This window comes from Pogona vitticeps, chromosome 6, assembly GCF_051106095.1.
Source record: "Pogona vitticeps strain Pit_001003342236 chromosome 6, PviZW2.1, whole genome shotgun sequence".
NCBI classification, from domain to species: Eukaryota; Metazoa; Chordata; class Lepidosauria; order Squamata; family Agamidae; genus Pogona; species Pogona vitticeps.
Genome location: NC_135788.1, coordinates 17,962,501 through 17,977,256, shown reverse-complemented (window position 1 = coordinate 17,977,256; position 14,756 = coordinate 17,962,501). Strand labels below are relative to the sequence as shown.

Below are 14,756 nucleotides of genomic sequence, written 5' to 3'. Positions count from 1 at the left end.
CACAGCGAAGATGAATAATTCTTAGGAAGCTAAGATGAAACAGGCCTGTATTTCCCCCAAAGACTGATGGGAAGCAGAGGTAAAACTCCTTCACAAGACCAGTGTTTCCCAACCTGGGGGTCGCAAAGTGTTTTATGTACTGCAAGCCTTGTTAAATAATTTCTTCCTTGACCTTTTAGAGCAGGATATTAAGTGTGTCAGATTGTATTTGTCATAAGTGTGGAAGGGATTGTCACTCTCAAATTGGCCTTCTCAGCCACACTAGACGCTGTTCCAAGTCCTCCATGCAGAGCACGATACCATAGTCTCTCGAGACTGAAGGATGCCTATGATTAAGTGTGTCTGTGTATGTAGGAGACACAGGCTCTTTAGGGGAGAAAAAAAGACTACTTTCTGAGAAAGGATGGTTTTATCCCATTAAAAATGCCTTTTTATGGAAATATTGTGGGGTGTTCGTCAGAGGTTATGGGGTGCAATAAAAAATGGTTGGGAACCACTGTATAGTAGTAGACTATAACTATTCTTGTACATGTCACTTTGCTATATTACTCAGAAATTTGTTGTGTGGGGGAAGAACAAATTGAATCGAATACAAGTTTTTGTTCTTTTAGTGCATTGGAAAGTGGTATAATAATTACTTTTTAGGACTTGTGAGATTCCAAACTGCTAAGTGAAACCAAGCCTTGTGGGGGAGGCTAATGTGGAGCAGAAGATAGTATTGATTTTGGATTACACCCAGTACCAAATACATGGGCAACCATAATATTCACTTAGGTGGCCTTGTGCAACTCAGTACTTGCTGACAACATCACAGCTCATGGTTTCTGCACATAGAATTACATACCAAGCTATTTCATTGTGAGTTTCTGGTGAGGTAGCTATTTATTTATATATCACCAAACTAGTGCGAGCCACTAATCTAGGTGGTTTACAGTAAAGAGATAACACATCCATCCAGCATAAAATCAACACTGACCCCCGAAAACAGAACAAACAAGAGTAAATGAAAACTGAAATGATGTCAGAATCAGGGAACAGAAGTAGAAATTAACTTAAGAGAGGGTGTCCTTAAATGCTTCTTGGACAAGTACGGTCTTCAGTACTCTCTTAAAAGTTGGAGAGCCCATTACTGTTAAGGTAAGAACTAAAATACATTTCATTCTGAAAATGCCAAAGGAAGTTTTAGATACACATGGGGAAAATAATTCTATAAATCTAAATCAATTTATAAGATAATTTGACAAATTCCCTCACTTTTTTCCCTTTTGTATATTTTTGTTGATAAGAAAAGTTATTAGACTTGAAAAGAAACACGACTTTAACCACAAATGTACCATGAATATAAAATTGTTACTTCAATGTGTGGGTGGGTTTTTCCCTTCCCTTTAATTATTCTTCCTTTGAAGACTTTTAGCTTTCTGGGGAAGAAATGAAAATGAGGGTATTCAGAACAAGGACAAGTTATTTACTGCTGATAGTAACAGGGAAAACAACATTTTCTTACTGCTCCGATCTCTTTTTGAAAAGATTTTCTCTTCACAAACTTAGAACGTATTTCGCTTATCGCTTTCTGCACACATCTACCTGCATGCATCTTATTGTCAAGCTGTTTAATGAGTAGGGTCTGGAGTAATCTACTCTCGTGTTAAAAACTGGATTTAACATGGTCTAAGCAAGGCCTTATAAAGTCTGAAATCCGCTATGGCTCAGATCAAGAATATGTGATATAGGAGGGTGTTCCTTTGAGTATGTCACAGTATATTTCCTCTCACCCTGGTGTAACCACAGCCGGTTCTCACTTGCATGTGAGTTTTCAGACAAGCTTGAAGTTGTGCCCTACTTCTCTTTTCAGAAATTAACTGCTGCCTGTCCATCAGCCTTTTGTAACAAACACAACAAAGAAAACTGACGCACCTTAAAAGCTGATATGTTTCTTCGGCACCTGCTTTTGTGAACCATAAATCATTTCATCAGATGTTATGAAGTGGGCTACAGTTAATGAGCACACATTGTTTCTTAGTCTTAAAGGTGCCACTGGAGCCATTTATGGCTTTTCCACTATGTGACTATTTGAGACGGATATCACACTTAACCAAAATTACTTGCACGTGGACAGTCAGTTCATGGCCTAAGAACATTCTGTTTTTATGTGCATTGGTTGCCATCCACTGTCAGTTCAAGCATGATTATTTTTAGATGAAGTATTTTGTCAATTACACCCTGCTGGTTACTCAATGAGGGAGAACATCACAACGTTTGTTACCTAACTATAACCTTTAATTCAGTTTCATACAGAGCTAGAAAACATTCTTTTTTTTGGATGAAAACACCCAGAACAAAATAGATCAAAAATAAGCTGCCAGACCAGTCCCCGGGACACTGTAAAAGTCTCTAACTTTTTATAGGTATTGGTAGATGGTTACCATCTAATGAAGGATGCAGCAGGCCATGAAAACTTGCATCAAGCCTATCTTGTTAACCTTCCAGGGGCTACAAGACTTTTTGGGGCATTTCCATGACATGAGAGCTGCGGGCTAACACTCCCCCAGATTAAGATAAAGAAAGGGTTGCTGAATAAGAACATTCCAAGGACATAGGGGCAGATTTTATAGAATGTGTATTAATAAAAGGGAGAGGTCAACTACCTACACAAGAAGCATTGCAATTTTGGAGAGAATAAGAGGCTGAGGAATAAAAAATCATATTGGAAATGTCCCTATTGCTCCCAGTGGAGGCGTGCACGAAGTTTTATTTTAGGTAATCAGATTTATTATGAATATTATGTTTTTTTAAAAAAATACTGTTTATTAATTCTTGATTGTTCTATTTTGCCTCGTATGCTATGGGTTGTTTAGTAGCGTGAGCCTGTTTTCGCGGTGTGTTTTGCTTAATTTTTAAATAATTGTTTTTAAAAAATAAAAGAGTTGCGTGCAAGCCCTCAGCAGCGCCGTTAACGGGCCATAGATCTCCCCCTCTCCTGGCCAAGCCAACCCTTCACTTCCTCCCAGAGAAAGGAAACCCTCGCTCCGAGCGGCGGGGCGTGCCTCCGCCCCGTTCACACCCTCAGGCCTCCCGGGTGCTTCCTGGCCCGCCTGCGGCACGAGCCGGGCCGTCGGCCAGCCAGCCAGCGAGTGCGCGCTCCCGGATCCCTCTCGGCCTGCCGCCGCGCCTCCGCCTCTCCCGGAGCCCGGCGGAGCCCAGCCGGCAAGGTAAGCCCGGGGCTGGGCGCGCGTGCGTCCCGGCTCCTCGGGGCAGGCAGGTGGCTGAGGGGAATGAGCGCCTGACAGTATTTGTGGGGGACGGAACTATGTACCTGTGAGTGGAAATGGGGAGGGATCCGTTTTGGGTGGCGGAGAATTTAAAGGCGGCATAAACTCTTCTAGACACGTGGCAAAAAGTGGTGGGTTTGGGCAAAGGACCCTCCAGCACTCACCTGCAGAACTCGGCTTTTGGGAACCATTTCTTCTGCTCCCTGTATCTCACGGGATATAAGGCTAGGGAAGAGAAATGAGGAAAGGAAGAAACGGGGAAGGAAAAAAAAATCTTATTTTATGAGGGGCTGGCTGGATAGCTCAGTAAGCCAGCCTGCGGTGGCCTTGGGTAACCTCACAGCCCCAGGGCTCCCCTCAGAAGGAGGGAATGGTAAACCGCTTCAAAATACCTTCTGCTACTTGGAAAACCCTGAAAAGGGTTGCCATAAGTCCGAATTGACTTAACAGATAATGATGATGAAGGGCAACCCCGCCCCCTTCCCCACTATTTGCCTTGTTGCTTCTGCTGTTTATTTTTAATGGGTTCTCTAATTTCGTTAACTGATTTGGAACCTGTCGCAAATGGTTTTGTTTAACAGCAGGGCAGCACAACAGTAGTATGTAAAATGTTTTAAACAAAGAATTTCTAGAACTATGCTGCATGCTCTATGCTTACACAGCTTCTGCTTGCTGGCAACCCACTTTTCATGAACTCGGCTTGCGGATAGTTTGGGTTTCGGTATCTCTTGCTTTATAAATATATTTTATAATCTTCCTCCAAGAATCTGACTAGAAAGTGGTGTAGGCGGCAATGTATGGAGAGAGAAAAACAATCCTCTCCTTTTGCCGTTCTGAAAAGATTTTTTGGTACGCTCACTTCTTTGTGAGTGGTTTTGCCAGGCTTGCAAAACATCCTGCCACAGAATTTGCAAAAGCTAGCAGGAGCCACCGCAGCAGCTCTTTCACAATATGGGAGAAGAACCGACACTGCATTTTTAAAAGCTGTGTAAAAAAGTTGTCGGTATTAGTATTGTAAAGCGGTATTTTTTAAAAGGCTGCCCTAATGGCATAGAAACACACTCAACTAGAAGGCATCCCCCCCCCCAAAAAAAAGAAAAAGCAAAGGTGCCTCTGTTGAGCAAAATAAAAATTCTAAAATCCATATAATTCCTTTATTAGGCTAACTCCATTGCCACAGGATCCTGTGCCAGCTTCGGAGTACTCCAGATCATTGCAATGCTTCTGGAGAATCTGAAGCCGTATACATGATCCTGTCACATTTTGAGGCCTGATCACTGTAATCTCATTATGGTTCTTTGGAATCAAGCTAATGGGGAGATCTGCATAAAGGTTTCCTGAACTGGTACTTGGAAGAAATAATAGAGGAATTTGCTAGACCAGATTGGTTGTCCATGTAGCCTAGGATTGTCAATTCTTGGAAGCAGCTCTCCAGGGCCTTCGGCACAGATCTTCCACGTGATCTGCTGTCACATTGTTTCCTTTAAAAAAAGAGAGAGAGAGAGAGGAGGAGGAGGAGGAGGAGGAGGAGAAGAAGAAGAAGAAGAAGAAGAAGAAGAAGAAGAAGAAGAAGAAGAAGAAGAAGAAGAAAAGAAGAAGAAGAAGTGATTCAGAGGTTCAATTTCATACCATTTGCTTGGTCAACTCCATAATGCTAAAGTCCTGTATTATGGTGCGTACAGCTGGTGCTTAACTTTGCATCTGGTGTTATACTTTCCACTATACAGGGAAACAGTGGTTGTGTTAGAAGAGTAGGGGGGGGAGGATGGGGAGCAGGTAACAAACCACAATACTAGTCTACCAATGATATTCAGTGTGTGGGTCAGAAATGGTGAACTCTCATGTACTGTAAAGTGTTTCAGATAGAAAGGTTATCTCCCCATCCCTGGCCTGTTCTTTCAGCTAAGTAGATATAAAATGGGTGTTTATTTATTGGTCTTATTTATAGGTCACCTTCCTCCCAATAACGGAACTCAAGGCGGCATTCTGAAATATCATACTCGGCAAGTCACAAGTGTTGTAGATATAGTATTTGGATTATTAACAACTTGGCATTTTTTTTGAAGACCTCCAAAGAACAGTTATTTCCAGATGCCTTTTATATGCGGTACAGATTATATTTTATTATAGAGTGAAAAGTCACAAACTGCACTTGTGGCCTGAGAACAAATTAGCAAATGTATTACAAAACCCTAGTTGCATATTTCCAGATTAGTCAGCAGTGAACATTACCAGAAAGAAGTTAGCTGCCATTTCCTTGTGACTGATTAATTAGGGGCTTTCAGAGCTGAATAGCTGTTAGGTACCAAGAACTCCAAGGGGACATGGAGTGGCGCTGCGGGTTAAACCGCAGAAGCCTCTTTACTGCAAGGTCAGAAGACCTGCAGTCGTAAGATTGAATCCACACAACAGAGTGAGCTCCTGTCACTTGTCCCAGCTCCTGCCAACCTAGCAGTTTGAAAGCATGTTAAAAAATGCGAGTAGATAAATAGGTACCACAACAGTGGGAAGGTAACAGCGTTCTGTGTCTAGTTGCATTGGCCATGTGACCACGGAAACTGTCTTCGAACAAATGCTGGTTCTATAGCTTGGAAACGGGGAAGAGCCCCGCACCCTAGAGTCGGACACAACTGGACTAAATGTCAAGGGGAACCTTTACCTTACCAAGAACTCACAATAACAGGAACAAATTCTGCAGCAAATTCATTATGCTTGTCTTAGTTTGCATGAAAAAGGTGGCTCACTTTTTGAATATTTTCTCTAGTCCAGATGTGCAGCATGCTCCAGTAGCACTAGTTTGTATGGTTCCTCTGGAGAACAGGAACCTGCTCATTTCCAGCATTCATACATGTGTACTATAGCACTGAATCAGAAGTGCAAGATGTTTGAGAAAGGGTGTACTATTTGGTGTGTATAATTGCCCAGCATTCCACACCTGCATTCTATATGTGTCTTATGATTGTACTAGAGATGGACATGAACTGCTATTTCAGCAGACAGCCAAACAGGTGTTTAGTGATTCAGCGCCCTGCTTATGGCAACCCTTTTCAGAGTGGTTGCCCACCAGAGGGGGCAGAACATAGAACCACAGAACACCTGCTCAACTGTCTGCTTTACCAGTATAAACCACTGAACCAGTGGTCCGGGGCCATCTCTAGATTGTACTGATATAAAAGTGCATTATAGAACACAATGAAAGTGGAGTTCTTCTACCCCGAAAATAAGACCTAACCTGAAAATAAACCCAAGTATGATTTTTTCAGGATGCTCGAAATATAAGCCCTACCCAAAAAATAACCTCTAGTTAAGTGAAACCCCACCCTCCACCATGGTGCAGCATTGTGCAGCAACCAGAAGATGACATGACTGTAAAATAAAACATCCCCTGAAAATAATAAGCCCGGAGTAGACTACGTCTAGATGGGCGGCATATAAATGCAATAAAATAAATAAATAAAATAAAATAAATGATGCATTTTTGAAGCAAAAATTAATATAAGACCCTGTCTTATTTTCAGGGAAACATGGTACAGTATATAACTATGAGCAGTTATTCCTAACACTGCTTTTTCTTGGGAACTGCATATTTTTCTATGCCATTCTTCTTTTCTGGCTAAATGAATGTAATGTTGAGGGGTAGATTATTGAAAATGAAGATGATCTGACAAACTTTACACTGAATTTCTGTCCTAAATTTTGTTTTTAAAAATAAAGAGAAGTGAAGCTGAGTTTCATACTAGTTTGAAATCCAGAAAAACTGTTTCTAGTTTTTTAAATTGAATTTTAGTATTCTAAATAAAGGTATCATCTCTTCTACATTTGAACTGTGTAAAGAACAACACACATGTCTTTGTTGTTGTTTCCACTTTGTGGTGCTGTTTATTTCTACTTGGGCAAATGGAGACGTTAGGTTGACAAATACAAGTTAGAACAGATACAAATTCATCTCCAGTGTTTAATTTTATCCCATTTACGCTAGTAGCTCTGTGAAATTTGAGTTGTCATCATTCTGGCAGATAAACAAAAGTCAGATGCAATAGAAGTCACTGTAGAATAAAAAGTTCAAAAGTTACTTGCTACCAAGTAAGAGAACCAGTAGCCAGTTCCTCAGAAGTGCCAAGTGTAGGAAATAGCAATGAGATGAATTATTTTTAAAAGACAAATAAATACGCAGATTGGGGATTGTGGCTGGCTGCAAAAGATGTCATACATTTCCTTAGCTTATTGTGGTAACCCTTCATCTGACTAAAAAACCCAAGACCCCTTGAAAACAGATGCTCTTATTATCTGAAAAGCGTACTCAGAAACAACCTAGTTTAAATCACTTTTTAATTAGGATGGAGTGCATTCATATAGCATGGTATTGGTATTGGCCAGGTATTGGTATGTTTGGGTATCCAATAACAGCAGAACTGGAACTTCCTTCCATTGTGCCAAAAATGTAGGGCACATACAGATGAGAGAAGTTGGGAGTTTTCTGGTTTGCTTTAAAAGGTTCTTATCTATCTCTCACATGAGTGATTCTTCAGTTCACACTGAGAAGGATCCAGACAGATATCCCCATACTCTAAAGCAGTGGTCCCCAACCTTGGGCCTCCAGATGTTCTCAGACTACAACTCCCAGAAGCCTTCAGCACCACCTCTGCTGGCCAGTATTTCTGGGAGTTGAAGTCAAAGAACATCTGGAGGCCCAAGGTCGGGGACCACTGCTCTAAAGAATTTCCCATGCCTCTGGAGCAGGATTTCTGTTTTTACAGAGAGGGGGATCATCAGCTGAGGTGGAAGCAGAAGGATCTAGTGGAAATACATCATTGAATTATGGTCCTAGATTCCCCTCCGTAACTGAAGGAAATGTAATTTAAGAGGGGGTGCATTTGGTTGTATTAATCTACTGTTTTTATCTGCCCCAAGGGTTGCCTTCCTGAGGCATGCTGCCAGTCTGATACAGTACTGTATTGCCTTCTCTAAACAGCTGCACTTCACCAAGATTGCAGTTTTCTTCTTGTCTGCTACCCAGTTTCTTTTAAATTACATATGCCAGGGTTTTAACCTGGACTCTTTTGCCAGCAAAATGCATGCTCCAGTATCATTTTTGTGATTCTGACAGCTTTAAAAAGATTGCAGAAATTGCTCTAAGCTGTCCCTCTTCTCTTCTAGCTTATACATTACTATGCACTGTCAAGTTTTACATGCATGTCAAAGGAGAAGAGCTTGCAAAATAGTGGTGAGAAGCAGGCCTCATGTTGGCTGTAGAATTTGAAAAGCTCTCTCTTTTTTTGGGTTGACCATGTTGGCTGAAGGATGATGGGAATTGTAGTCTAAATCATCATAATCCTCTTAGAATTGCAGAGCTGGAAGGAACCTTATGGATCATCAAGTGTCAAAGAGGCACAGTGGGGAATTGAACTCCCAACTTCTGGGTCTGCAGGCAGATGCTAACTCCCTGAGCTATCCAGGAGTCCGGCAAGCTCTGTGAGAATGCCCCACTTTGGTTTACATTTGCCTACCCTGAACAGTTTCATAAAAGGAATCCATCAGTGCACGCTACATTTGTCTCTTCTCCACCTGCCAAAGCTTGCATTCAAGACAGATGCATTATTGATTCAGAGTGGAAAGAAACTGTTGTCATTTGCATGGTTGCGGAAGGAGGCCTCTTGCCTGAGAATGATGAGAAGAGTTAACCGTTGCTCTAGAAAGCCACGTGAAGGGTGTGGGAGGACCTTATCTGTCACTTCGAGGGAGAGCGTAACTTTTTAATGGTTAAGCAATGATCCCCTGAACTTTCTCTTACAAAAAGAAGATAAACTTCTTAGAACAAGAATCTTATGTCTTTGGGGAACAAGCAAGGAGAGAACTCTGGAGATGTCAGGCTGAAAATTGCTTTAAATACAGCCTTTTAATATCTGTCCAGTTGGACTTAATTTAGAGAAGAAAAGGGTAAATTAAGGTGCCATTAAGTGGCTCTTTAAACCAATGGTTCTTAACCATTGTTACTCAGATGTTTTTGAACTGCAACTCCCAGAAACCCCAGCCAGCACAGTTGGTGGTGAAGGCTTCTGGGAGTTGCAGTCCAAAACTCCTGAATAACCCAAAGTTAAGAACCAGTGCTTTAAACTACTCTGCAAGTTGAGAGGAAGAGATGTGTAGGGTGTTACTTACTTGCAGACTCTTTAGGTGACAAAGAGGTATCACTATGGTCTGTGAATGTTGGGAGGACAGGAATGAGAACAATGGGCACATAATCCTTTCCCCTCTTTAAACTGTGGTTTTACTGGTACTTTTGGAGAATGAAATGTTTCCTAATACAAGAACTTTCGATCCAATAAACATTTTTGGCTGTGTATCTCACAAAATCCCTTACTGGAATGGGGCTGGGTGGCATTCTAGACAAAAACATGTTTTAGCAGACAAAGCAGCACTTGGACAAATTAGCTGGCAGTCCTTCAGAAAGGTTAACTGCCTGTATAAATTGCCAGATGAAGTGGTGGGTCTCCAAGATGAAAACTGATAGCACGTTGGGAGCAGTGCAACCCACAGTGTTGCCTTTGAATTCACCAATGCAAACGGCATGCATGAGTCAGTTGGTCAGTTGACATACCCAAGGGGCTGGACAGATTGTGTGACTCAGTATTTTAAGATGGAGTTGCATTGTTGTTTATGAATCTAGTGCCCATAATATCAGCCAGAGGTACTAAGGGCTCACTATGGACTCCCCTGCTACTAGGGAACCAGAGCACTGATCTCTCACAATCTGAATATTCAAGATGCTTCAGTCCACAATGGTCCTTTGATGGTCAGTTTGGGCTGCCGGATGAAGTGTCTATCAGGCTCCCCCAACCTCATAGCGTGGGTCTGACGTACATCAGGCTAATGGACCCAGTGCTGTCTTTTCATCCCGCTCTTCCCCAGCTCTATACATTTGTTGAATAATCCATTCAATGGAATAGAGACTCCACAATGTTAGTCTTGTAAAACTGTATCCATTTCCGTTTCAGGATGTTCTTACATGCTGTTAATAAAGAAGGCAAGCAACTTGCCATGTTAACAGATTTCCACTATTACCAATATGCATCTGAGCTTGTTTTGCATTTTAAAACAAATAATAACCCTTGAATATCTATAAATCCAACCTGCCCGAAGGGCGAGTTTTTATTTGATTTCACACTAATCAGTTTTGGAGTGTCAGAAATTACAGTTGCTTGATAGTCCATCTGGTTGGTGATAAAATTTTGAATTGCTGTTTATTTGAGAGCAATATATGCAATGAATACTGAAAAGAAAGAAGAAAGTCATTTGCTTGTGTCGTTCACTAAATCATCAGGGAATATTCTAGAATTAGGTTTCTGAGTGGAAGGCATTACATCTTAAACATAAGATTAATAATAATTAACTTGTAGTGTAAAAAGACAGTATTTATGTTTCATACTAGCTGGTTGTTGTGGGTTTTTCGGGCTCTTTGGCTGTGTTCTGAAGGTTGTTCTTCCTAACATTTCGCCAATCTCTGTGGCCGGCATCTTCAGAGGACAGCACTCTGTGCTCTTGACCAGAGCACAGAGTGCTGTCCTCTGAAGATGCCGGCCACAGAGACTATCGAAATGTTAGGAAGAACAGCCTTCAGAACACGGCCAAAGAGCCCGAAAAACCCACAACAACCATTAGATCCTGGCCGTGAAAGCCTTCACGAATACACTTTCATACTAGCTCTTTGATATCTCATACTATACTTCCAATATTTCAGTAATCATGCTATTTACCTCATCCTGATTAACAACCAGGCTGTATTGTGGTTGTTTAAGAGTTGTCTATTTTAGTACACGGTGGATTTCTGCCTGCCTTGTGAGATCAGGGGAAGTTCTATGGTCTTAATTCTGGAAGAATTCCAAAATATGGCTGAACTGCTCAGCCCAAAAAAACAGAATATACAGTACATGCCTGCTATGTTGTGATGATATATGATGTCTCCATGATGGCCTCTCTGAGTGTTTGCAAATCCAGGCATAGGAGAGTATGCAACCTTTGAGCTGGAAACAGTCCAGTCTCCTTTAGCATAAATACATGGGTTTTTGCAGGGGGTTCTGGGAATTGTAGTCCAAAAAAGTAAATTTTCCAAATTGTTACCGGAACCCATCCACGTTGCTGATGAGCAGAATTTGCCAGCATGCTGAATCGTATTTCCAGTACTATTTGGATATACCTATACCTTCATCATCTAAGTCTTCTTCAAAGAGGGTGAATGGGACAGAATGGGTGAAAGGATCTCGGCCATCTCCAAGCCAGTTTTCTAAATACTGTGCGACACATCATTTTTCTGGTAATTTGGGTGATTCAGTAAGATTCTGGCAGACCACTCTGCCTCAGCTGGCTGCAGGCTCATGTCACGAGCTTCTTAACTGCTCGACTGATAACCTCATTTTTATCTTATAAATATTAACCAGTTTGATGAACTGCATCTCACTAAGCAGTAGGCTGATGGGAGGGGACACTTCCTGACTGTTTGTCTCTCTAGCAATTATCCTTGCTCCTCAGATCACTGGTCTGTTTAGTTTGCCCATAGCTTACTGCTTAGCTGTCATTCATTTCTGGCATTCAGAAATTTGTGGTGTGTGCTGTAGTGACTAAAATCACAAACTTTCTCAGTGTGTAGAAGTTGTCTGTAAACTCACAACTGAGGCTATGTAATTTTTTTTGTACTAGAGAGAACAGATAATCCAGCTGTCTGTTAAAATCCAGAAACTGGTTAATTTTTCTTCATGATGGACAATGTGTTAAAAAGCTGTTGGCTATGACAAATTAATTGGAATCTACAGTGTTGGAATGTCAAGTAAATGGCTACTATTCATCAAGTAGGATATTTTTCATGCCAAGTGGAATTGTTCCAAGAGTCTAATACTGATCATGCTTATTTTAAAATCCCATTGAGTTCAAAGGGAGAGGGTTCTGTGAAGGTATGGTTAAGATTCTATTTTAGGTCTTTGTCATTTTGTATCTTTTTAAGCAAACCTGACCACAATTTTGAAATGCACAAATTCTTAAGGAGGAATATCAACAAGTTATTTTTAAAAAACTGCTATCAGTCTCCAGACTGACAGCACTGTAATAATGAAAGGAGCAATTAACATTCCCCTTAAAAACAAACAAATAATGACATTTCCTTTAGAATTGTTTTTTTTTTATATTTTTGTATATATTGAGGTATAATTAATCAACTAAGATTTCATTTAATGGAATGGCAATCATAATAGGGAATCAATCAGCCTTGGTTATCTGGACTTGATGCTGTGAAAATGCATCGCATGACACTGAATAGTGATAATTTGTTGGACAAGGGGCTGTTTTCCCCAGGGGAAATAATTAAGGAGCAAATTTGACCACTTCTGTTCGTTTTCCATGTTTCTCTACAGTGACTCCTTTCCACATGTAACGAGGCTATGACTTATGCAGCCTCTGTTTCAGAATCATGTGGCTCATTGTGCTTTCTTTTACTGCTCTTGCTATCTATCCCTTGCCCGCTAAGAGATAATTCTGCTCATCTATTACAATTTATAACTAGGTGGACATTCATTTGAAGGCATGCGTTCCTCAGAATACAGTAAATGTTCTCAAGTTGCATTTATTAGATGGTGCATCTTAGCTGGCATGTCTTGTTTGGAAACTGACAGCTTCAGGGGTACCTGTTTGCAGTCCTTATGGCCCCATCCTGTGTCCGTTGTGTTAGTAACAATTCCGATTTGCAGCTGCTGAGGCTATGTGGGAGTTTATTTCCTTTAATAGGAAAAAACCTGGATGGGCCAATGTAACACTCTGTGTTTAGAGCTCATAGCAGTGCTGAAGGCAGGGGAAACCATTAGAAGTGGGACGTTCAGGTTAGAAGAAATGAAAATCGACACAGAAGAGGGTCTTACGTTTGTTTTCTTACTCCTTTCGTCACATTTCAATGGAGAGCCTCAGAAATACTAATGGTCCATTCTGACAAATGAGAGGGGCATGGATCTTTTGTGTTCATCCATGTTTGCCTCATTTGTTGCCTTCATTCACCCTGTACTGTATATGTAAAATCACCTCTCACTGATATTCTGATAGCTTTCTCACTCTGCTTTCTTTCCTTCCTCTCCTTGCCTCGCTATGGCTGTGCCTCTCCTTGTCCAGCCAGCCCCACCGCTCTTTCCTCACCTTCCCAGTGACCTGAGCTGTACCTCCTTGACCGGTCAGCTCTGCTAATTTTCCCCCTCCTTCCTGTTGCAGAGTTTTGAGTTTCTAGCTGCACAGCACAAGGGCAGGGATTAACAGAGCAGAATAGCTTCAAATTTCCCAGATCAGTCCACCCCTTTTCTCATTAACTGGCACTTACAATCCCAATAACTCACTCTGAGACATCAGTAAAAGAAAGAATAAAAGGTTCTCGGCATATTGTTTTTCTGCCTGGCTGGTATTCTCCAGTGATTCAGATTCCGAACAGAGAACACAGCTAGGCAGGGGAATATGGAGCAGTTCAGTTCTCATTTTAAAAGGCTCTTATATTTGATGGAATGTACTTTATCTCACAGTTGAGTGGTCCTTCCAGTCACATGGAAGACATGAATGAATCCAGACAGTGCTCTTTTCCCACCTTTTGTTATGGCTTTCATTCCACAGGGTGCTGTTACTTCCCCTTTTTTGTTTAGTTTAGTAAGTGGCATAGTGCTACAACAATACACTAACCTAGCATTGATGCTCCCTTATATCTGAAATAGCACCACATCACTTTGGAGAATATTTTTAAAAATTATGAGAAGAGGAAAATAGTGGAGAGGGATTACCTGCTGTCTTGTGTACTGTCACACAGGGTGCATAAAAGACAGGGTTGTCACTGACACTATCCACAGCTCTATTTGAGAGCAGATTAAACAGCCACACAGACTGCAGAATGGGATAAACAGGAGTGCTCTTAATTGCCCCAAATAAATTGCAGCCTTTGTACTATGTACCAGAAAGCAATGGAACAGCTTGGAAAAGGAGTAGAATGGATCACTCTTACTTAAAACACATACGGCATCCAGAAGATAGGGCCAACCAAACTGTACCAAAAGCAAACCAAATACAGTATGCTTATCTGATGAGCCTCTTTGTTGGGACTCATTTGATTACAATCTGATTCAGTGGCTGAGAATATTTATTCAGAAGGTGAAAAGGACAGTCCAGCTGATTTGTGATCCACTTTGAAGGAAGGCTCCTTCTTGTTAAGTACTGGTGTCCCCAAATGCTTTTGCAAATAGAATAATTTCAGTGAGTTGGTTGTAGTTCTAGTCAGAATAGACACAATAACATCAATATAATTTATGTAAGTCTTTATGTCCTGTGGATTTCAGTGAGTGTCCTTTATGTGTGACTTAATGTAACCACAGTTTAATATCAGGAGGGGGTTGTGTACATCTAGTTTTCATGGAATCATACCAGAGGGCATATTTTGTTGTTGTTGCAATGTTTTTGCTCATGTGTAGTTTTTGTTTT

The 14,756-nt window shown here is 41.1% G+C and overlaps 1 protein-coding gene across 2 annotated transcripts in view; it reads left to right on the top strand.

Annotated features, from left to right (window-relative positions):
- The first annotated feature begins 3,077 nt into the window (after positions 1–3,077).
- Positions 3,078–14,756, top strand: part of APBB1IP (amyloid beta precursor protein binding family B member 1 interacting protein) — a 44,428-nt gene continuing 32,749 nt past the window's right edge. Inside the window, exon 1 of one of the 2 annotated variants that reach the window (XM_073003033.2) lies at positions 3,078–3,209. Coding sequence is in view for 1 of the 2 variants with exons in the window: in XM_078378623.1 (XP_078234749.1) it covers positions 4,921–4,941 (21 nt within the window). In the remaining variant the exon portion in view is untranslated. Of the gene's footprint in view, positions 3,210–4,762; positions 4,942–14,756 lie in introns of those variants that run through there. The other variant, XM_078378623.1, reaches the window with a different exon arrangement.